The sequence below is a fragment of the Papaver somniferum genome, chromosome 2 (assembly GCF_003573695.1).
Source record: "Papaver somniferum cultivar HN1 chromosome 2, ASM357369v1, whole genome shotgun sequence".
NCBI classification, from domain to species: Eukaryota; Viridiplantae; Streptophyta; class Magnoliopsida; order Ranunculales; family Papaveraceae; genus Papaver; species Papaver somniferum.
The window spans coordinates 96,316,792-96,341,110 of NC_039359.1; the positions used below are offsets into that span (position 1 = coordinate 96,316,792).

At 36.0% G+C, this 24,319-nt stretch overlaps 4 protein-coding genes and 1 pseudogene across 4 annotated transcripts; 3 read left to right on the forward strand and 2 right to left on the reverse strand.

Annotated features, from left to right (window-relative positions):
- The first annotated feature begins 5,677 nt into the window (after positions 1-5,677).
- Positions 5,678-8,136, forward strand: LOC113351647. Its single transcript, XM_026595589.1, has 3 exons — positions 5,678-6,983; positions 7,575-7,682; positions 7,766-8,136. Exons 1-3 carry the CDS (start codon positions 5,678-5,680, stop codon positions 8,134-8,136), a joined length of 1,785 nt encoding a protein of 594 aa, XP_026451374.1.
- Positions 8,137-8,355: 219 nt separating this feature from the next.
- Positions 8,356-9,039, forward strand: LOC113351648. The gene has a single exon (XM_026595590.1). The coding sequence runs from the start codon at positions 8,356-8,358 to the stop codon at positions 9,037-9,039; it is 684 nt and encodes a 227-aa protein (XP_026451375.1).
- A 3-nt stretch (positions 9,040-9,042) lies between these two features.
- On the forward strand, positions 9,043-9,606 carry LOC113351649. The gene has a single exon (XM_026595592.1). It carries the CDS (start codon positions 9,043-9,045, stop codon positions 9,604-9,606), a length of 564 nt encoding a protein of 187 aa, XP_026451377.1.
- A 5,800-nt stretch (positions 9,607-15,406) lies between these two features.
- Positions 15,407-16,147, reverse strand: LOC113351650. Its single transcript, XM_026595593.1, has one exon. The coding sequence runs from the start codon at positions 16,145-16,147 to the stop codon at positions 15,407-15,409; it is 741 nt and encodes a 246-aa protein (XP_026451378.1).
- Positions 16,148-23,951: 7,804 nt separating this feature from the next.
- On the reverse strand, positions 23,952-24,051 carry LOC113354691 (annotated as a pseudogene).
- Between the last annotated feature and the right edge of the window lie 268 nt (positions 24,052-24,319).

The window sequence follows — 24,319 nt, forward strand, 5'->3', positions numbered from 1 at the left end:
GGATTTATTTGGATATAACCAAATCACATGAAAACATGATTTTTTATCCAAAATAAATAATTAAATTAATCACAAGAGTGTGATCAATTTAATTGGTCATGCTTGACATAAGAGAACTTACGGAGCAACACAACTAAACAACCATGAAAATGATCAATCCAATTGATTATAATCAACCATTAGGAAACTTATGAAGCAACACAGTACATACACAAATATGTGGATCCGAGCTCGACCAATACTGCGAAAATACAAGGATTCATTCTATCTTTCATCATTATTTGCATAATGATATATAACAGACTTAATCCTTGTGAACAAAAGTTCTATCCTTTCCTTTATCAAACTAATGACATAAAAGACTTTAACTTTTGTTTGTCAAAAGTTCATTCTATCTTTTATCAATACATTCATATCAAGGGTGATGATTTTTCTTACATTGTTGGTCTGAATAAGGATTTCAATTAAATTTCTGATAATTTTAGTTGAAATCGATGCAATCTGGATCAACGATGAGTAATAATAATTTTAGTTTCTTTTCTTCTTGATCTAATGAGAAAAGAGTTGAGAATGCAATTTCTTCAGTAGTTCCATCTCTATATATTCCTGATGAGGATATTGATGAAAGTCCAGATGAATGGAAATTTAGTTTAATTGGGAGATTGGATTTTGTTAAGATGAAGTTTGTTGTTGCTGTAAAATCTCTGAAAAAACAATGGAAAACATCAGATGAATATCAAATGATTCCTCTGCGCAAAGGGTATTTCATCATTAAACTAACAAATTAAGTTGATATGAAATATATTTGGAATGGGTTTTGGAAAATGAAGTCTCAGATACTTAAACTGAGGCTTTGGGAGCATGACTTCAATCCAGCTGCTCAGAAATCAACTTCTGCTTTTAGTTGGGTGAATTTTACAGGATTGGGAATTGAGTATTGGAAGGAAAAAAATTCTTATGTCATTGGGTGATGCCATTGGAATAGCTATAAGGTAGATGAAATAACTCTTAAAAGGGAAGTAGGTTATTATGATAGTGTTCTTGTTGAAGTGGATTTAGCAAATATAGTACCTCATCATGTTTTGGTGAAATCTAAGTATGGTAGTTTTGAGCAAGAAGTACAAATTCCTAAATTACCAGGTTTCTGCAGTCATTGCAAGGTGGTGGAACATTTAGTTACTGAATGCAGAGTGATGAGAAAGAATGCAGTACACAATGAAACTGTTGATGTGAATCCCAATATAGTACAAAAGAAGATTTGGAAGCAAAGGGGGAAAAAGCAACAACAACATATTGGTTTTTTGATATCTGCTCAACACCAAAATCTCAATCATCAAATGTAGTTGAGAATGAAAATTTTAGAAACACTGCTCAAGCTAATTGTACTACTTCAAAAGAGAGAGAGAGTTCTCAATTCATGAGGAGTTATTAAGTGATAGTGAGGAAATTGATGTTGTTATATATCCTCTAACTAACAGTGATAAAGATCAGTCTTCTGTTTTCTTTGGTGATATTAATTCTCTAAAGGATTTCCCTAAATTATCTGTTGAGAAATTACTTCATATAGCAAACAGTAATCCTCCTAATCTGGAGAGTACTAACATTTATCAGAATGGAACAGAGGATGAAAATTTAGTGACACAAATAAATGTCAGTGGAGATGAAGTACAAAAATTTACTGTACTTGGGTCTCCAAGTAAATTTAATGTGTTGGTTGATATGGTTGAAGAGCAGATAAGTGTGAATAAAGAAAAAGCTGGAACAAGTACAATTGAATTGAGCAAGGCAGTTAAAGTTAAAATTCTGGTAATATTTCTATTATACCAACTAGAAAACAACCTTTAAGAAATTTAGTTAAGCAAAATAAAGGAGTGAGGAGTCCTGGAACTTCTCAAACTATTTTACATCAATGAGAGTTATGTTATGGAATATCAGAGGCTTGAAGAGAATGAGAGCCAGAGATAAACTTAGAAATTTAGTTAAACAATTTAATCCTTCTTTACTTTGGATAGCTGAACCTAAGATTAAAGCTTTTGGGAAATATGTTAAGAATTTGAGACTGCCTGGAACGAATCAAATGATAATTCATAATGCTTGTTGGTGTGATTTTTAATCGTTGTTGTAAATAAGAATTCGAACTCTAAGACTTGTTAAGATTAAATTTAAAGATTTAATAATAAAGGGAGAGTTACTGGGACTAGGATTCCACCGAATTCATATCATAAGGCTCAATTATTTATTCTCAACAATTATCACTTAATAAATAAAATAACATGTACTCTTATTTTTGCCAAAGTAGATTCTCAAAATATTAGTTATAAATTGTAAGCATGGGACATCAAACATATAAGCAAGCATGACCCATCAAATAAAATGATAACTAATTAATTCAAATCATAATTCTATTTTAGTTAGTGCAAAAGTCAAATAGAAAAATAAAATAATTTTACCCATGTATGAAAATCGGATTCCTCCGTGGACCCAGTGTAGGGGTCTAGCTCATCATGTTGTAGACACTCTTAAAAGATTATTTTATTGCTCGAAAAGTATTAACAATGGTGAAAATGAAGAAAAATTAAACGCAACTATTTTTCTCTTCCAAAACTCCCCCCTCTCCGGATGCCTGTTTGGTCCTATTAGCACCTTATTTATACACAACAACCCATTACTCAAACATCTTTTCAAAATATTCTTCCATAACTCCACCAGATCTTCTCTTTAATGAAAGATATCTCAGGAATAATTTCTTTCTCCATTTATCACACATCTTCCTCTATTTGCTAGAATAAAATTCTGAGGATATTATCTTTTTTTATTTATAAATAAAACCACAGATTTTCTTTCTCCTTTTCAATAAAAACAAACTTACCAATATATTATCTCTTTTAACTTCAAGATATGAAAACTTCCTGTATAATAGGCAAGAATATTTCTTTTCCTTAAATCTTTGAGATCTCCCATAATTATGTGAATCTGTTTCAAATGAAGAAGAAGAGAGTGCATCTATCCATTTGTTGGGTGCCCGTATATGAAATGATAGGTGCCTTTATCAGTTCCTCTGGTTGCCTCTAATACTTTTTCGAGCTATTTTTCCAAAAGAGCTTATTTCCTTGAAAAGACTTAAAACAAGATTATTAGTGATTAAATTAGTCATAGCGAATGTAGTTATGGGTGAAAATGCGTCACACTTGCGTGCTCATCATATTCCCCCACACTTACATTTTGCTAGTCCTCGAGCAAAACAGAAAATTGACCCGCTACATAGCTGGTCATATAATATGATAGAGAGAAAAAGACCCGCTACACAGTTTGTCATATATATATATATATATTTATATATATATTTTTAGACCCGCTACACAGCTGGTCATATAATGCAAGAAAAAAGAAAAGACCCGCTACACAGCTGGTCATAACCCTAACAATCAAATTATTATTATTATTTTTCATTTTATATTTTTTCATTTTTTTTAAACCCGCTACACAACTGGTCATAACATGCAAGAAAAAGGAACAGACCCGCTACACAGCTGGTCATGATTTGCAAGGAATTTCCTGGAAAAAAATAAAATAAAGTAAAAAGTTAACCTCTCCCCCACCTTAAACATTACATTGTCCTCAATGTAATTGAGTCATTCAACGCAAATATTAAGAGGGAAATGTAAAAAGTAAACCAAAATAAAAATAAAATAAAATAAAAATACCTACTGGAATGTACAGAAATGGATCCCCAAAAATTAACAGCCTGAAAATTTGGATATCAACCCAAAATACAGTACTTACAAACGACAGCTTCACAATTATGCTATGAAAAAATGGTGACATTGAAACTGTCTGAAATAGAGGATTACCTTCAAACCTAGTTTTTACTTCACATGGAAGTGAGTATAGAACAAAATATGTGGATACTATTGGGACTGGGGAAATATCAATTGGTTCATGCACGATATCAGGAATAGGCAAGTCCTCTGGGTACTTAGATGTAAAGTAATCCAACAACACTTTATAAGCACGCAATTCTAACCCTAAATTAGGCAACTTTTGGAAGTCTAGGGGTCTAGAAATAACCTCTAAGTTGGGTGAATTATCTTGTGGGATGGATTCATCTATGGAATTAGGAAAATCATCCACACAATCATCCACAGGGTCATCTATATGTTTTGTTTGGAACAGAGAGTCACTACAAGATTCATCCTCATCATCATATAATCTTTGACATTCAAGAACTCTCAATCTTTGTTACAAACTAGGCGGTGTGTGTTTGTAATACTTCTCTTATATTGTTAAATGTGATTCTTCACTTACCTCATGTGGAGCAGAAACTCCATACCGTTGCATACGCTTATATTCAGCAAGCGTCATCTCAGATGAGGTTTCCTGATAATTTGACTTTTTAAGCTTATATTCTGCCAGCGTCATCTTAGGTGACGTCTCCTCAGAAGAAGTCATCATCCTCAAAAAGTCACTGAAAACAAATACAAAAAGAAACGCATAAAAAGGAAAAAATAATCTAAAAGAAATAAAAATACTTTACAAAATAAATAAAAATAAACCTAAAAATTAATCTAAAAACAAATCCGCGTCGGCGGCGCCAAAATGGTGTGATTTTTAATCGTTGTTGTAAATAAGGATTCGAACTCTAAGACTTGTTAAGATTAAATTTAAAGATTTAATAATAAAGGGAGAGTTACTGGGACTAGGATTCCACCGAATTCATATCATGATGCTCAATTATTTATTTTCAACAATTATCGCTTAATAAATAAAATAATATGAACTCTTATTTTTGCCAAAGTAGATTCTCAAAATATTAGTTATAAATTGTAAGCATGGGACATCAAACATCTAAGCAAGCATGACCCATCAAATAAAATGATAACTAATTAATTCAAATCATAATTCTATTTTAGTTAGTGCAAAAGTCAAATAGAAAAATAAAATAAATTTACCCACGTATGAAATTCGGATTCCTCCGTCGACCCAATGTAGGGGTCTAGGTCATCATGTTGTAGACACTCTTAAAAGATTATTTTATTGCTCGAAAAGTGTTTACAATGGTGAAAATGAAGAAAAATTAAACGCAACTATTTTGCTCTTCCAAAACTCCCCCCTCTCCGGATGCCTGTTTGGCCATATTAGCACCCTATTTATACACAATAACCCATTACTCAAACATATTTTCAAAATATTCTTCCAGAACTCCACCAGATCTTCTCTTTAATGAAAGATATCTCAAGAATAATTTCTTTCTCCATTTATCACGCATCTTCCTCTATTTGCTAGAATAAAATTCTGGGGATATTATCTTTTTTCATTTATAAATAAAACCACAGATTTTCTTTCTCCTTTTCAATAAAAACAAACTCATCAATATATTGTTTCTTTTAACTTCAAGATATGAAAACTTCATGTATAATAGGCAAGAAAATATCTTTTCCTTAAATATTTTAGATCTCCCATAAATTATGTGAATCTGTTTCAAATGAAGAAGAAGAGGGTGCATCTATCCATTTGTTGGGTGCCCGTATCTGAAATGATGGGTGCCTTTATCAGTTCCTCTGGTTGCCTTTGACACTTTTTCGAGCTATTTTTCCAAAAGAGCTTATTTCCTTGAAAAGACTTAAAACAAGATTATTAGTGATTAAGTTAGTCATAGCGAATGTAGTTATAGGTGAAAATGCGTCACACTTGCATGCTCATCACTTGTGATGGTAGTAAGGCTAATATATGGTTATTTTGGAATTCTTTTCTCTCTACACCTAATGTTATATCAACAACAGCACAAGCAATAACTGTTAAAGTTGGAGAAGTACTTGTAACTGGAATTCATGCAACATGCTTAACTATGGATATAAGAGAATTATGGGATGAGTTGGAGAAGATTGATGATATGGATTGTCCTTGGCTTGAAATTGGGGATTTTAATGTAATTTTGAGTAGTGATGAAAAAGTTGGTGGTAGAAGACCTTTAAGAATTGTTATACAAGATTTTAGAGATTGTTTAAACATTTGTAATCTAATACAAGCTCCTAAAACTGGTATAAAATACTCACGGTGCAATAACAGAGTTGGGAAGATGAGAATTTTATGTGATTTAGACAAAACTTTCTTTAATGTTAAACGACTGGAAAATTTTGATGGATGGCAGTATAAGGTGGGTGTTAGAAGGACTTCTGATCATGGTCCCATAGTGGGAAATACAGTGGGGATTCCCAAACCAAATAACATTCCTTTCAGATATCAAGTTGTATGGACTTCTCATCCTGATTTTCTTAATTTAGTTCAAAGGTCTTGGGAAGAAATTATAACTGGTAATCCTGCATTTGTGTTCATGGCTAAACTTAAAAGGTTCAAAAAATTTGTTAAAAAATGGAACTGTGAGATTTTTTGGGACTTAAGAGTAAAAATGTCTCAAGTTGAAGAAGATGTGGAAAAAGCAGCAATGATTTATGATGCAAATCCAGAAAATGTTGAATTACTTAATTATTTAATAACAGCTAGAGGAAATCAAGAAATAGTTTCTCAAAAATTTAATGAACTTCTGAGAGCTAAGGATAGAATCAAATGGGTGAAAGAGGGTGGAGAAAATACATCTTTTTTTCATTCTTCTATGAAGATTAGAAAAGCTCACAATAACATAGTGGAACTGGAGGATGATAATAGAAATATGGTGACTAATCAAGCTCAAATAGCTGATATTTTGGTTAATCATTTTCAAAAAAAATTTGAGTATCAACCTGTGAGCTTTGATGAAATAATTATTGAGGTGATCCCAAAGATAATATCTGAAGAGGACAATATGTTTCTTGATGGAATTCCTTCTTCTGCAGAAATCAAAGAAGATGTATATGGAATGGAAGAAAATAGCTCTCCAGGTCCTGATGGATTTTCTGAAAGTTTTTACAGATTTGCCTGGAATATTGTTGGACAAGATTTAAGTAATGCTATTCAATACTGTTGGAGGTGCAAGTTTATTCCTAGAGGTACGAACTCAAATTTTCTATTTCTTCTTCCTAAAGTCCAAGGTACAAAAAAAGCAGAATAATTTAGACCTATAGGACTTGCTAATTTTGGTTTCAAGATTATAAAAAGAATTATAACATCAAGAATTAGTACTTTGATTGAAAAAATAGTATCTTGTTAGCAGGGAGCATTTATTAAAGGCAGAAATATTCATGAAAAAATTGTTTTATCTTCTGAAATGGTGAATGAGTTAGATGTAAAGAGAAGACGAGGGAATATAGGGATGAAATTGGACATTACATAGGCATATGACTCATTGAGTTGAGATTTCCTTTTTGAAACTTTAAGACACTTTGGTTTCTCTGAAGCTGGAACTAAATGGCTTAGAATATTGTTTGAGTCAGCAAAAATCTTAGTATTATTGAATTGAGGACCTTGTGGGTTCTTTAATGTGGGAAGAGGACTTAGAAAAGGTGATCCATTGTCACCAGTCCTATTTGTGATAACTGAAGAAGTGTTGCGTAGAAGTATTTCTAAACTTATACATGAAGGGAAGATTGTTCCAATGATTAATAGGAATGCTTGTCAACCTTTACATATGTTTTTTGCAGATGACATTTTTGTTTTCGGTAATGGACAGAAAAAATCATTGGAGAATCTAATGAAACTTTTAATGGATTACCAGAATGCATCAGGTCAAGTGATAAACAAGATGAAAAGTAATATTTTGTTGGTGGAGTAACTGAAAGCAGAAAAAGAATAATAGCTGAGAGCTTACAAATGAAACTTTCAAAATTTCCAGACAAATACTTGGGAGTGATACTATGTCCTGGAAGAGTAAAGAGCTATCAAGCATGGGGGATGGTGGAATTAATGCATAAAATGTTAGCTGTATGGATGGGAAAAATGTTATCTTTCTCTGATATATTAACTTTGGTGAAGTCTGTGTTATGCAGTGTACTAGTCTACAACATGTCTGTGTATAAGTGGCCTAAGAATATCATAAAAGAATGCGAAAAAATTGTAAGGAATTTCTTATGGTCTGGAGATCCTGCAGTTAAGAATCTTATTACAGTGAAGTTTGATGAAATTTGTGCTCTAGTAACTGAGGGTGGATTAGGAATTAAAAGATTTGAGACAATTAATAAAGCACTCCTCATGAAGTTACTCTGAAAGATGAAAACAGAATAGGTAGAGTGGACAAACTTTATGAATACTAAATATAAAGATAAAAATGGTGCATGGATTACATATCATAAAAAATCCTCAATCTGGCCAGGTTTAAAATGTGTTATGAATGAAGTACAAGAAGGAAGTAGGTGGCTGGTTGGAGATGGAAAATAAATTTCAGTGTGGAGGGATAAGTGGATTAAAGAATATTCCTTGAATGACATGTACCCTAATAATTCATTTATTACACATCACAAAGATGTGAAAGTCAATGAATTGATTATCAATGGGGAATGGAATGTACCTGCAGAAATGTTTAACTTCTTTAATCTAGAAGATTTAGCATCTATTGGTTATGGAAAAGACAAGCTCATATGGACAATTGATTTGTCTGGAAAATTTTCAGTGAAAAGTGTAGTGCAACTAATCAGAAAAAAGTATCCTTGTGTTACTTGGGAAAAACATGTATGGAATTCCACAATACACCCTAAAATTTCAACTAATGTATGGAAAATTCTTAGAGGAGCATGTGCAACTGAGGAGAATTATAGAAAAAGAGGATTTCACACTGTTTCCAAATGTTACTTATGTGGGAATGGTCAGGATACAATGGATCATATATTGTGGTACTGTGATTTTAGCGAAAAAATCTGGCACTGGCTTGGTGGAATATTTAAATTTTTGAACCCTTGCAACTTTATGGATGTATCGAAGTGTGTCCAGAAGAAAAGCTCGGCTGTGAGAGAAGTTGGGTTTATATGTGCTTTTACTGTAATGGTGGAGCTCTGGTTTACCAGAAACAGAGTATGTTATGATGATGAAATTCCAAACTTGGTAAACTTCAAATTGAGGATAATGCAGTTCACGAAAGAGAACAGTGTAAGAATAAAGGGTGAAATCAGATAATCTATGTATGATATGAGCATCATGACAGCTTTTGGCATCAGAGGTGTGAAGGTTATAACAACTATAGTAAAAGAATGCATTTTCAAGTTCCATGTACTAAATCAAGTGCTCATTTGCTGTGATGGAGCATCAAAAGGGAATCCTGGTAGTTCTGGGTGTGGATTTGTAAGAAGGAGCAACACTGGAGGTTATCTTGGTGCAGTGGCTGGTGGTTTGGGTGTGGCCACAAATTCCATTGCTGAAGTGATGGCTTTAATCTGTGCAGGTGAATGGGCTATAAGAAGACAATACTTTAATGTGTGTTTTAGCCTGGATTCAAAGGCAGTACTGCAGGCTTTCAGCTCAGGGAAAATACCTTGGATGGTAATAAACAGATGGAAAAGAATAATGGTAAAACTGCACAGCATTTCTTTTAGACATTCTTATAGAGAAATAATTTTTTCTGCGGATAAAATGGCCAAGAGAGGTTCTTCACTCAGAAGAGGAGAAGTAATGATATATAATGAGAAACTTGGATTCTTGGGAGCTCTGGAATGTGAAAATCAGTCCTACTTTCGTTTTTGCTAAAAATTGTTAGGCTTATTGTAAGTTGGGCTTAACTGTATAAGTATTTCGTTTTATGACTATGTTTAATCAATTCTGATCTGGGCCTGTCTAGTCAGAATTTTTGTAATCCTTTTTGTTGTTTTGGTAATAAAGTACATATGATTAAGCAAAAAAAAAACATTCATATCAACATAATAGAGATAAATTTTGAACAAGTATGGGACAATCATAGTTCACGGACGCAAACACACATATCCCGTAATAATTTGCAATATATAAAACCATAAAGATTAAAATTGCAAACATCATCTTCCAAATAACTTAGAATTTAAATTAATAAATCTAAAAACATTGAAGATGAAAACTTTTTGAACTAGCTATGTGTAATCATAATAATGGATATTCCAAACCCTAGGTATTCTTCGAAACAAAAACAAGAATAAAAAAAATTCTCATAAGAAGATTTACTAGACCAAAAGAACAACTCTAAAAATCAAAAACACTTCTCAGGCAGAGATCAGAGTTCAGGTACAGAAGCTTCACTGGTACCTAGACTTTCAAGTTTTTGACGGACATAGTTGACAGCATCTTCAGAAATGACATTGATACGGTCCTTAAGTCGTGTCCCCATAAGAGCAATTTCAGAGTTGACATTTATCAACTCGGTTCTTAACACATCAAGATCTTTGAGAGTGTTAACAAATAACTTTTTTGCATCATTAAACTGATCGATAAAGTTTCGAACAACTTCATTAGAAATCTCTCCATCATCCTCAAAATCTGAGAAGTTATCAGGAGATTGAGAAGATGTGGAATCAACTTCCACTGGAGAATTTTCCTCATTTTCTTCGAGATAAAAACTCTTATCAGGAAATCCTCTTGGGAAAATACAAATTCCCGACAGAGAAGCCATTCTTGACGAAAACGCAGCATGAGTATGCGTACTTCTTAAACATGGTTTAGTATTTAAAAGGTTTCACAGGAACCAGGAGATTCGGGTTTCTAAAGTCGGTCCATAGCATGTAACAAGGATACCCGTACAAACACAAACTTGGCCCGTTCTCCATAAACAACTCAATAAGAGAAAGACTCAATAAAAAATACCTTTCAACAAAGAATGTTTGCCTATATGAGAAATCTCACAGGTCTTAGAGCATAAGAGTAGCAATTTTTGATACACAACATTTCAAAAAAGAAATTAAGAAATCAAAAGCTTGAAAAGAAAAACACAAATACTGATGCAAAAATGTTTGTGATTGATAATCCAGCTAAGAGTGATAAGGAAATAGCTAGAGAGTCAAAAAAACATTTTGCCATCAAGTATACCTGACTATATCTCACTCAACCAGGATTTTTTGTGAGTGAGATTTCAACCTTGTGATTAATTAGCACAAGTATGAGCCTTGATCTCATCAAATGACCGTTGTTTACGGTTAAATATCTTTCTCCTGATCTTTGAGGAAAAACCGTTACGATGTGAAAAGTTGTCATAAAATTTGATATCATCAAAATACGATGCATAGTTTTTATTCTTACCTGAAGCAGTTTGACAGGGCCGATTTAACAATCTGTTAATGCTCTCATTATACCATTCAATTATCATTTTTAGACCTTCTTTTTGTTCGCAATTTTTGCTTCCTTTTGGTACATTTTTCACATCAAGAACAACATACTCTCCCTTTTTAATCGAAGAAGATCTTTGAGCACTTCTTGAACGAAAGGTGTTGGGGAGTTTGTTAAGTTTTTGAACATTTGAAGAGCATATTGAATTGACTTTCCTGGTAGGATGCACATTGTGAGTACTAAAACCAAATGGCTTAGACATACGAATGTCAGTTACACCTTTGAGAATTAAATCTAAGGTGTGTTGAAGACGAATAACAGATTTGTCATTCAATATAGATTTCTTCCTCTGTTCAACATGATCTTTTGAATTACAAAAGAGACACATATTTTGATCACCTAAGTGACTAGATAGAACAAACTCAACACCATTGTTGGGAGGTTTCTTCCTTCCATGTGATGTGGACATTCCTTGATTTGAGGAACTCGCATGCACATCTTTCTCAACAGGAAGGGGTTTTAATTTTTCTTCCGAACTAGAAATTTTTCCAGTTATGTCAGAAGCAGTTGGCATATCAGACTCTTTGGAACATTCTTGAATAAAGAGTTTACTCAAAAGAAGTTTAGTTTCCAAATCATCCTCTATGAGTTTTTCCTCATGAGAGTTATGTGAAGGACTGTATTCCTTTCAACTTCAGAGTCAGACTCGTCAGTGAGGTAGTCAGGGTAACACTTGTCAATGTAAGTCTGTTTCCTTGGAACACAAGGTTCTTCTATATTTGAGATTGACAAATATTTCTCTTTAATAGACTTTATGAAAACAAATTTTTATTTCTGGCGATGCGTTTATCAGAGACAATATCGTCCGTCCTCAGATCGCTACAAACACAGACTTATGAGGTCTTTAACGTGTTTTCCTTCTCTGATACCAATTGAAAATGCGGGGGTCTAACAACCACACCCAACAATTCGTATGGCAATATGATAGGACTTACTCCAGTATACTTTCTAGAGAATCAACTAGACAGCCAGACTCAATCTAGAATAAAGTATATCAAAGAGTGTAATATCTCTAACTCTTAATTCAATCCGTAATCAGCAAATAGAAATACGCGAGCCCGATTGAATATAAGAGGAGTTACTTGAATGGTACCAAAGACCAATGTTCAAGTGTCAATCAATGTAAATCAACAACCAAAGGCTGGATATTCTAATTGATTGATCTTAACGCACAACCTGTGATATTTCAATTATATAATAAAATATAATGCAGAAAAGAAATAACACAGACACCAGAATTTTGTTAACGAGGAAACCGCAAATGCAGAAAAACCCGGGGATCTAGTCCAGTTTGAACACCACGCTATATTAAGACGCTACAGACACTAGCCTACTACCAATTAACTTCGGACTGGACTGTAGTTGAACCCTAATCAATCTCACACTGATTTAAGGTACAGTTTCGCTCCTTACGTCTCTGATCCCAGCAGAATACTACGCACTTGATTCCCTTAGCTGATCTCACCCACAACCAAGAGTTGCTACGACCCAAAGTCGAAGACTTGATAAACAAATCTGTCTCACACTGAAAAGTCTATAGGATTGAATAAATCTGTCTTCCACAGAAATACCCAAGAGTTTTTGTTCTGTCTTTTGATAAATCAAGGTGAACAAGAACCAATTGATAAACCAGACTTATATTCCCGAAGAACATCCTAGTATTATCAATCACCTCACAATAATCTTAATATACTAGCGAAACAAGATATAGTGGAATCAAAATCGATGAGACAAAGATATTTGTGACTACTTTTTTATCTTGCCTGTCGGAGAAATAAATCTCAAGCCAATTTTACAATTGTACGCGTACGATAGAAACAACAAGTTTAGATCACACAACTACAAGAGAAGTAGTATCGGTCTGGCCTCACAATCCCAATGAAGCCTTCAAGTCATTAACCTACAGGGTCTCGAGAAGAAACCTAAGGTTAAAGGAGAATCGAATCTAGCAATACAACTAGTATCACACAGGAAGTGTGGGGATTAGGTTTCCTGGTTGTTAAAGTTCTCATGTATATAGTTTTCAAATCAGGGTTTGCAATCCAAGTTACCTTAGTAACAAAGCATTCAATAATCACCGTTAGATGAAAAACCTGATTCAACCAAGCAAATATCTTTCAACCGTTAGATCGAACTTAGCTTGTTACACACAAATGAAATGTACCCTCATTTAGGTTTATGTAACCGTACCCAAACGTGTACACTCATGTTGTCTCAAATAGTTAACCGAGGTTAGCCTTTTGTTTACTCTCATATTAATGTTATTCATCTTAACCATATCATATGACTCAAATGAAACTAGTTAAAGAGTTTTTCAATTGCATAGAAGACACAATTGAAACCAAATCGGTTTGATTCACTCGAATCAATCATGAAAATTACAGCCACGGTTTGCAGAGATTGCATTCCTTAAGATTTAAATGTTTAAGTTTATGAAAAGACCGATTTGAAAAAATAACCAGCTTAAGTATGCGTACGGGTATGCGTACTTAAGCAACTGGATTTGAGTTTGTTAAGTTTCCAAACTCAGCAGAAATTCTCGGTTCGAAAACTTCTGCCAGTATGCGTACGGGTACACGTACTTAAGGTGGACAGTTTAGGAGTTTGTAATTCCCAAACTCAGCAGATATTTTCGGTTCGAAAACTTCCTCTAGTATGCGTACGGGTACGCATACTTAAGGTGACTAGTTTAGGAGTTTGTAATTCCTAAACAAAGCAGATATTTTCGGTTCGAAAACTTCCACCAGTATGCATATGGGTACGTATACTTATGTTGTCTCCTTCACCAATTTTGTATACACACATATGCATACACTTGGTTCCCGGTTTATGGATTTATACACTAATTTGCAAACACACTATATATGCTTATATCCAAAGATGGTTATATCATCAACTCTTAATTTCAATCATTGAAACTTTCTTAGAGGACGTTATATAGTTGTTGTTCACAAACTATTTTTCGTCAAAGCGGTTTTCAAGTTATTGAAATTAACATAACGAAACATTCCAAGGCAATACCAAATGATTGTATCACAGAAACCATGTTAGATGTAACTCGGAAATTTTCATATGATATTATTCGGACTTTCGTCACGAATGTAAGATGAACATGGCTAAATCGAAAGCTTGCCAACACATATTTCGAGAAATATATAAGCGAGATAAACTCAGCTCGAAATCTCAAATGTGCATAATACAAAACTATATCGTAACACGACTTATGTCTCAATATAGAAGATAGAGTAGAAATAGACTTTCCAAGTGATAGATGAGTTTAAGTCTCCACACACCTTTTGTTGATAAAGTTCCACAAGCTCCCCTTAGTAGTTCTTCGTCTTCAAATGATGAACGCCGAGAGATCTAAGATCAACTACACTATCTATGCCCTAGTCTGAGACATCTATAAATAGACTAGAAATCAAGACTTATAGTTTTGATCACTAACATTGACAAACATGCTTGAGATAGCAACGCATGAGAGTTCGACCGAGCAACGCTCTAACACCTATTATGGATTCTACTAGCTGATCAATGTTGGGGAGAGGAAAGTTATCCTTCGGACAAGCCTTATTTAAGTCACTAAAGTCGATGCAGATTCTTACCCCTCCATTTATTTTAGGAACTATCACCATGTTTGATATTCATTTCGGGTATTGATCCTTTCGAATGATTCACGATGTGTGTAACTTTTTGAGCTCTGCCTCTACCACCACCTGTAGCTCGGGAGCAATTCTTCGCATTTTCTGACGGATCGTCTTGAATTTGGGATCTATCCTGAGGTGATGGAAACATAACCATGGGTCCATCCCTTCCATGTCGTACATTTTCCAGGCGAACACATCTATATGTTCCCGTAACAGCGCTATTAGTTGATTCGCCTGTTCTTCCGATAACAAGGACCCAATTCTTATTATTTTTGGTTCTTCTTCGGACCCTAGGTTGACCTCCTGAGTAGACTCTAAGGCCTAGAAGTTTGGCTTTGGTTCGTTAATCGGTGTCGCCTCCTTTGATTGTTATAAGATCTCTTTCTCACCAGCTTCATAGGACATGAACGCTTGTGAAATTAATTTTTCCAGTTCTAGCTCGGCCTTGGTCTCCTTAGCTTTGTTCTTTTCTCGTCATATCCTAGCTCGCCTATCTTCGTTCTGTTGTATATCAACTTGCATGCACTGTCTTGCAGCTTGTGGGTCACCTACTACTTCGACGACAACCTCAACCTTTGGTGATAGGCTGACGCTACTCCTTTAATACATGTGATCCATGGTCTCCCGATGATTGCCTCGTATGGTGATACGACATCTACAACACAGAAGGTGGTGAGGATATCCAGATATCCTTCCCCGTCAGAGACCTTAAGCGTGACTTCTCCTTTTGGTATAGTTACTGTCCCATTGAAGCCGTAGATTCGGTAGGTAGAAGGAATTAGAATATCATCAGACATGTCCATCCTTTTAAACATATCGTAGAAAAGGACTTCGACCGAACTCCCTCTATCCACTAGTATCCGCTTCACTCCCCACTCTTCAATGAGTAAAGTGATGACCAATGGGTCTCCATGTGCTTGGCCGTTTATCGGGACATCTTTGGCCGAGAATGAGATTGGTTGCATCATCCATGCCTCCATAGGCAGGGTTTTGGCTACACTGAAGATTTTTTTCCCCGCTCGGTATCTCTTGTGAATTCTTGACGTAATTCCAGTCCCCAGATCTAGCCCTTGGGAAGCAGAGTGCGAGATCGTTTTACATACAAACTGGGTTCCCCGATCAATCCTAACTTGGTATACGGGTGCGTCAGGTGCCAGTGCTGCCTGCTTGACAAACTGCCATAGGTATCCGTCTCGGATTAGATGTTGAACTATGTCTTTGACCTCTCGACATTCGTTGGTTGAGTGACCTCGGTACTGGTGATAATGACAAAACTCGTGATGGTTCTTCATCTCGTCAAACTGTATTCCTCGGGTCTTCAGGTACCTGATATCATTTCTCTATTCCACTTCTTTGAAAATTTCCTCCAATGGTGCATTCAATGTTGTGTACGGTCTATGCTCGATCCTAGGACTTTTCCCCTTTTCGATCCACTCCTTCTTCCTGGTGAATTTGTGTTGTGGTCCCGCTCTCTTCTCGGGCCGCTTGGAAATCTCTTATGGTGCTACTTCTTTTGCTGCACTGGCTTCTTGCACTCTCCTGAGGCTGTGTTCCTTCTCGTATTTCTCCCAAGGCAATGTAGTGTTCCTGCATCTTTCGCATCTCCTTCAGTGTTTGTGGCTTCTTGGTGAACATGGCTATCCAAAAAGGATCTTTTTTCCCATGAGAATTCTCGAACCCGAAAATCTGTTGGTCCACGGGTACTTTTTTGATGTCGGTGCACAATTTCGTCCACCTATCTGTTAAATACCTCAAAGGTTCCCTAAACCTTATTAACAAAGTGAAAAATTTATTTATCCTAGGTCGGGAGATGCTATTGTGCATATAAGTTTCTAAGAAAGTTTCGACCAACACTCCATAGCTCCCAATAGATCCTATTGGTAGGGTGTAGAACCAATTCCTTGCTTCTCCCTCCAAACTTGCAGGGAAAAATTTACACATGACCATGTCACTGTTTTTCCATTGTAATAGAGACGTCATATACATCTTGACATGTTCCACTGCATCCGTCGAATCTTGATGGGAACGTCGAGAGTGTACACTTTGGTGGGAATGATGCTTTCTCTAACTCTCGGGTGAAGGGAGTCTTTTCAGCCTCGCTAATTACTTCCGCTAGATTGCCATCTTCGTCATCTCTTGCGAGTTTTTTGACCATCTCATCCAGTTGTTCTAGTTTAGCTTCAGTTACAGTATCAGTCCTCCCACTTTTCTCGGGTGCCTCTTCTTCAGTTGATGAGTTCTCGTGTGGGCCATACCCTCTCCTGGTTTGGTTTGGAGCGGGTATGCGTCCTTGAGGTGGTGGTGTTTGGGTGTACCCTGATCGGGTTTGGTTTCCTAATGTACCTCGGCTCGAGGATCCTTTAGATATCGTCCCTTGATTCCGGAGCTGACAGTTCTCGTGCTCGAGTGCTAAATTTATTCTCTGTAGTTCCCTCATGAGTTCTTACTGCCTCCTCTGATTTGCCAGAATTGCCATCAATGTTGGGTCTGTACTCTCATGACTTGGATGACCATTCGGGTGGTTTGCTGTTACAGACGGAGGTGCGGCTGTAGGTGCAATGGTCGGTGGTGCTGGTAGTGCTACTGGTGGTGCAACAGGTGGTTCCACTGGCTGGTTGACAGGCGGTGCTACTGGTGGTGCCTCAATCGAAAAATCTCGGTTTCCATTTCCCATCTCTAGTCGAATTTTTCTGAGTCTCTCTTCTTCTCGGTTCAAGGCATCTTGGTACTCAGCATGTTTTTTATCCCTCATGCGGTACCGTTGCATCATCAGTACCTCCTCATCGTCCTCAGTGTCCGATGATGTCAGGCCATCAATTATTTTCTCGGGTATCCTCTGACTGGGTTCGATGCGCTCCAGAAGAGTGAGGTCATCATCTTGACTTAGGTGGATCTTCTCATTTACAGTCGACATTCTTATTACAGGTGCCGGGTTATCCTCGGGTAGATGATGGCGATTGCTCTCCTGTCGTGATTCTGTCACTCCTTCTTGCATGTTGGATCCTGCTACCGTTCTCTTCCTTAGCGTCCTACCTGTCCTCGAGGTGTTGGCCATCGGGTCGGGTTCTTTTTCTCTTCCGACAGCTTGACCTACGTCAGCAGAATATACAACACCTTACTTTGAACTGTTTTCGAAAAGTTTTTGCAAGTACAAAAATGGATTCTGCTATTTGTCAGTGTGCAAATATAAGTACGATTCCTCCATTTTTGTCACGCTGAAATCAGCAAAAAGATTTGTTTGACTACTACGGTATTTTTGTGGGAAAAGTTATTGTTGGGTCGCTTTCAGTACCCTTACTATGCATTAATCATTATTTGTCCTACATTCTTTATATTAATTGTCATCACTTATCCGTACAAGTGGTCGGAAAAGCAATTCTTTGGTTGAGTTTTAATGCAGTTATGTCCTTCATTGGATACTGACGAGATCACCACTTACGTATGATGTCGAAGCATGGATTAAATCATAATCATGCCTTGCTCTATGGTTTTCCTCGAAATTCCACAAGGATAGATTTACCTTGGGATTCCTTTTGTTTTCCGTGCACCTTTACACTCCTGTGAGTTCAACAGGGAAGGTAAATCAGATCTTACACCAAAAACGATCTTAAATTCTCTCGGAAAATTGCTCCAGTGACCTGACTCATTGATTTCGAGCCAATCTACTAGTAGCGATGTATCGTAATGCTATTTTTATAAACTTTCAAACCTTTAAATCATAATGCTAACGATTTTGACCGAATCCTTGCTATTTAATGAGATGAAGTTTCATTTAGCTTCTACCAAACATCAAGGATGTTATTTGGGAGATTTTGAATCTTTCTAACAACTCAACTAGCAAGATCTTGGGAGATCATGCTTTAGAAGGATCTTTGTTACTCCGGCACTCTAAACTAAAGTTTTGAAAGAAATGAAACCTTTATGAAAAACAAGGAAGCAAAACTTTGATTAAAATAACTCATCGATAAAAGATACTCGATTTATCTACCAATTTATACATCTAACCACAAGAGTCTTCCACTTAGCATCAACTAACATCATAAGATGGTTTAAGAGATTTGGGATTTCTCTTTTGGTGGTTTTCAATCAAGGTATCTGAAGATGTTACTCGTCCCCTTAGTCGGCGCCAGAATGTAGGTGTAGAAAATCCTACTACTACATTCAACAGATCTCAAGCATAAGTATTATAAGTAAACAAGCAAGAGACTCATAAGAACACAAGATATACGTTGTTCGGCATGATTACCTACGTCCACGGGGGTGAAAGGATGATCTTATTACTCGATTCAAGGTTACAAATGGTGATTTTTTCCAACAAACTCTATATTATCTCCTCAAGGATCTTAGTGTTCTCTCCCTTTCACTCAGATTACTTGCCCTATCTCTTTACAAGACTCTCTTATTTATAGGCTAACGTGTTGATACATCCAAGTTACAATGTGGGTCACAGTGTATCTTTCTTGATGTTCCCTTCGGGTGTCAAGCGGCGTTTCTCCCGATATCTCTAGCCCGACCTTGGTAATTGCAATTCCCGATATCATTCTTCCCGATGTCGATATGTGATCCAATATCATTCATCCACCCAGAACCGAGCTTGAAGTTGTTAGTCTCCGGCCCCAGTTTGACTAGATCCTTCTTATCTTCTCCAGCTACTTTATCAGTGCATTTATTGCTCTGATGTCCGATAGACATCTCCCCATCACATCTGAGCTTCTCCTTTACAGCGTGCTTGTCTCACGAGTTCTCCCAGACATCTCTTTCTTCATGCCAAGTATTTGAAGGATGATTCGGTGCTACGCTCCCTCCTTTATTTTTAGCGCTACATGACTAAGATTGCTCCACCTGGATCTTCCATTTATTTACTCCTACACGTATATTTAAGAAGAATAAATCATTATGAAATCATTCCGTATAATTACAAGGGTTATGTATTGACATTTAAGGAAAATCCTACAAAACGAACAAATGAGTGATTTGTTCATTTTGCTCCCACATACACCTTGTTTATTTGCAGCTGACTCGGTGTCTATGTCTGAATCAACCCTTGACTCATGCCGAGTCAGCAGTCAGACCGTTTGTTTTTTATTTTGAGTCAGATCTAACTTGACCTCTGACTTAGACCCATTTGAGTCAGATTACAAAATATTCCTGACTCATGGGACCAAATTACTGACTCAAAACAAATATATTGGATCATATCCATATGAGTCAGGTGATTTCAGTCAGACCAGACGACTCAGATGAGTCAGGAGTAAACAAACATGATGTTAGTGTACTGACGACAAAAAAAATTGGTCAAACAAACAAATCTGATAGTTTGTACATTGAGATGCAATATTTGTCACAGGAGAGATACAGAGTCACCATAAAAATGTTACGCCACATGATGCAATTTGTGTCGCTCAACAACTACATCCAACGATAGATCGGAAGAATTTATTTGAAGTCTCTATAATTACAAATCATTTTGCTCATTTCAAATTGCACCTTCTTCACACCTTCTGTGATCATCTCTGAAGTTTTTCTAGATTCAAATTTTTAAGAAAAAACAACATTAAATTCACAGCCAAGGTCAACTCTAGCTTCCGGTAAAGTTTTTGGTCCAAAATATTTAATGGGTGAAGATGAAAGTATTTGTAGAAATTATGTATATGTTACACTTGATGCTAATAATAGGGTGCAACCTTTTCATAAAAAAATTCGATTTTTTTATGGGAAGAAACTAGTGACATCAATCATTGTGATAGTGACATATTGTCGTAACATCTCGGTACTATCAACAAAGAAGTTGGTAATATGAAATTAATATATCATGACAAAACAAGCGGTCAAATTGTAGCTGATCTGGTAAGAATAGTTCAATATCTTGCATGGTCTTTGTTTAAAATCTTATTTGAGATTAAAAGCTTTTAATAGTATCGCTGGGGGAAATGATAGACACATTTTTGTGTCTGATATAATCTCAATTGTATATATTGTTAGTGCTCGATTTTGTATTTATTTTGGCTTTTTATGTCTTTGTAGGTGTTTTTGGAAAAATAAGATTTTGCGGCGAAATTGGCTCGAAAAGTGTTTTTTGCGTTCGTGGGAGGACATTTGATATTCGGACCCTCACTTTGGATAAGGGGTAACCTAATTACTAAGGGGCATCCCATTTCCAGGCACCTGCTAATCGCACCCCTACTCTGGATAGAAGGCGACCATCTTCTACATTTGAATTATAAGTTTTGGCGGGAAATATCTTGGCAGTGAAGAACATATTAGGGTTCTTGATTTGGAGGAGTTTGAGGTCGATTAAACCTATGATTTTCATAGGATAGACTCCTTATGGGTCTAGGAATATGATATTGGTGTTGAAATCGATTAGACTGGGCTCAATCGACGGATTTTTATCACAACAAAAAATATGGAAAGTCACGTGTGTGACTTGTTTTAGGAACCTTTAGAGAGATTAAAGCGCTGTAAACCTTCCCAAAGATTTGTATCTATTTAAGGAAGAGTTTAGAATAAAAAGGAAAGCTCAGAAACGCGTAGAAATTCTAAAACAAGAAATTGCCGCAACTTGGCCGTGAAGAGAAGGAAAGAGATTTTGGAAGATTTGGGAGAGATTTAATTGGTATTTTTGATATAAATAGATGTCTTTGGTCATATAGAAGAGGTGTCGAGAGTTTGGGAAACTAAGGAGAGCCAGAGAAGAAGAAATCAGAGCTTTACCAAACTCTGTTTCTTCTGCTGCTGCTGCTGAAGAGGAAGAACGCGAAGAACATTGACGCACAGGAAACAGTCGCAGAACAGTGTCGTTGTTTAACAGCTGAAGAACATTAAGTTGTGCAGGGCAGTCGTATTCTAGGGTCTTAAAATCAGCGACAAAGCAACAGTTTTTCTGTAACAGTTCCATTGTAATAGCTGTTTTGCAATACCAATACACTGTTGCAAACAGTCTGTGTTATTACTTTACACTCTTTTAATCATCTTTTGAGCAACAAACACATATTTTGAGATCATGATTAATATGAGGAGCTAAACCCCATTGCTGAGGCGATAGAGGAAGCTATTTTTCCAACAAAAAGTGGTATATTCTATTTTATCTTTTTATTTGCAATAATTATATGATTATTTGCCTTGAACTATTATTGAATATGATTTTTATTTGAGTGATTGTGATCTATTTTGATGGAGTATGCTTAGTTTTAAGACTTTTGATGCTTCATACTTGGTATTTACAATTATTACTTTTGAAAATCTACTTGTTGCAATATTTTAGAATCAAATTAAACAAGAAAATTGCATAAATATAAGTATTGGTTTAATCACTTTGAACTTGGAAAATAGTGGAATCTTAGCCTCAGTGTTTCTTTTAGTATTGATATCATCTTTGATTGAGTTTGCTATAATTTTTAGTGAGTTTTCTATTTTAATATTAGAATTTAAGTCTAATTAATATCCTTCACAAGTCTGAGAATCGAACCACTTTTACCACTATCTACAAATCACATCAATTTTTGGCGCCGCCGACGCGGACTTGTTTTTAGGGTTTTAGATTTATTTATTTATTTATTTTTTTTATTATTTTTGTCCTTTTTTATGTTTTTGGGTATTTATCTTGTGTCTACAGGTTCTGGATCATAAAGAAAATTGAGCCAAGGAGTTTGGTGATTTCATAAAGACTTGGAGCTAAAGATTAAAGCAAAAAGAACAGAAAAGAAGACAATTTTATTTTAGGGTTTGTTTATTTTATTTAAAAAAAAAACTGTATTAGGGTTTATTTTTTGTAATTTTTCTTTATTTTTTTTGGACTTTGGACTTTGGGAATTTTTTTTATTACCCTACGGAAGGGTACTTTAAATATAAACTGTTTGCAGAGAAGGAGGACAATTACGATATTGTCTCTGCACCTTGGGTTCGTACACTAGACATCGGAGTCAGTGGCCCGAGTCGACTACAACCGATTCATCCCCCGTCTGGAACGGGAGGTAAGATTCTAAACACTCGCGAATCCCCTGTCAGCGAGTTACTGGACTCCTTCGTATGCATATATGTTGAGGACTGAATACGGACATTTATTTTTCTAGTAAAGGGCAAGGCCTGGCCATACAAGATAAGGGTTCGGATTTCATCACCGTTCTCTTCTTGCCCGCTTTAGGAACACGTAACCTACGCGAACCTAAGCCTAAAATTTTGACTAGAACGAGACCGATAGGGTAACGAGCTTAACAGGAAAGTCATTCGAAAAATATTGGTTACTCTTTTAAGCATACTTCGAAGTTCTTGACGGTTTCTGTAAGTTGAATGCGTGACTGCGCCGCCTTGTAATACCGGTGAGGCCTTGGGTATCAAAGCTCCACCGAGCTTCCCTCGCCTCTATTCAACTTACGTTAACTCGGATTGATTCCAGAGGGGTTTGCTTAAATTGTAACGAATTCCCGTTCGAAGGATTAGAAGCTGGTCTAGAAACAATCTAAGTGGAGCCATCATGCTTTTTGTTTGCTAGAAATCAATAGGTTTGATTTGGTTGAGTCGGCCTTGATCTGTGTTTGCTTACCCTTCCAATTTAGAAAATTCTATTGTATGCCTGAACGTAAAAGAGACGCACTAGGTAGATTTGTTAAAGAGAAACCTAGTAGTTCGAAGCGTCTCGATTACCTTAATCTAGAAAGTCCGGCTTTTGAAGAGTCTGTTTTTGAACGTTCTTTGACTGAGGAGAGAATCCTGTTGCTCCGATAGCGCCAGAAATGGCAACTTTGAAAGCTTTGTTGAATCCAACTAGGACTACCCGTCCTTCGTGTATTAAGTTAGCTGAAACGGAGGCACCCTATGAACTGAAACCTGGGACCTTACAGATGCTCCCAATCTTTTTAGGGAAAGAAAATGAAAACCCTTATTACCATGTTAGGGATTTTGAGGAAATTTGTAGTACTCTAAGAATTAGAGGCTTAGATGATGATGCTTTGAAACTTAGGTTATTCCCATTTTCCCTGAAAGATAAGGCCAAGTCGTGGCTGTATAGTTTGGACTCCGAGTCAATTGAGACATATGAACAACTTACATCTGCCTTTTTCAATAAGTTTTTCCCTAGGCACAAAACATCGTCTATTAGGACGCAAATATGCACATTTTCACAACAAGAGGGAGAATCTTTATATAGGTATTTGGAAAGGTTCAATGATTTATTATCCCAGTGTCCTCATCATGGTTTAGAAAAGGTTAGGCTAGTTCAGATCCTTTATGAGGGTTTAGATTATTCCACAACGACCATGGTTGAGTCTCTATGCACTGGTGGATTTGAAAACCAAACTGTTGATGCGGCGATGGAATTTTTTAATGAAATCGCCGAAAAAACCCAGCAATGGGAAAATAGTAGGGCACCCCAGAAAACAATTCTTTTAAGTAGAGGAAACGTTAATAGGGTAGAAGGAGGCTATGAATCAGATGCCAAAATTGCTGCTATAGCAAAAAGGTTAGAA

Excerpts from the sequence above, each read along its gene's own strand:
- LOC113351647 (XM_026595589.1), top strand. The coding sequence starts at position 5,678 with ATGCGTCACACTTGCATGCTCATCACTTGTGATGGTAGTAAGGCTAAT. Across the intron at positions 6,984-7,574 it reads GTGCAAGTTTATTCCTAGAG|ATGACATTTTTGTTTTCGGT; the intron begins GTACGAACTCAA and ends TGTTTTTTGCAG. Across the intron at positions 7,683-7,765 it reads AGTGATAAACAAGATGAAAA|ACAAATACTTGGGAGTGATA; the intron begins GTAATATTTTGT and ends CAAAATTTCCAG.
- LOC113351648 (XM_026595590.1), top strand. The coding sequence starts at position 8,356 with ATGTACCCTAATAATTCATTTATTACACATCACAAAGATGTGAAAGTC.
- LOC113351649 (XM_026595592.1), top strand. The coding sequence starts at position 9,043 with ATGTATGATATGAGCATCATGACAGCTTTTGGCATCAGAGGTGTGAAG.
- LOC113351650 (XM_026595593.1), bottom strand. The coding sequence starts at position 16,147 with ATGAAGAACCATCACGAGTTTTGTCATTATCACCAGTACCGAGGTCAC.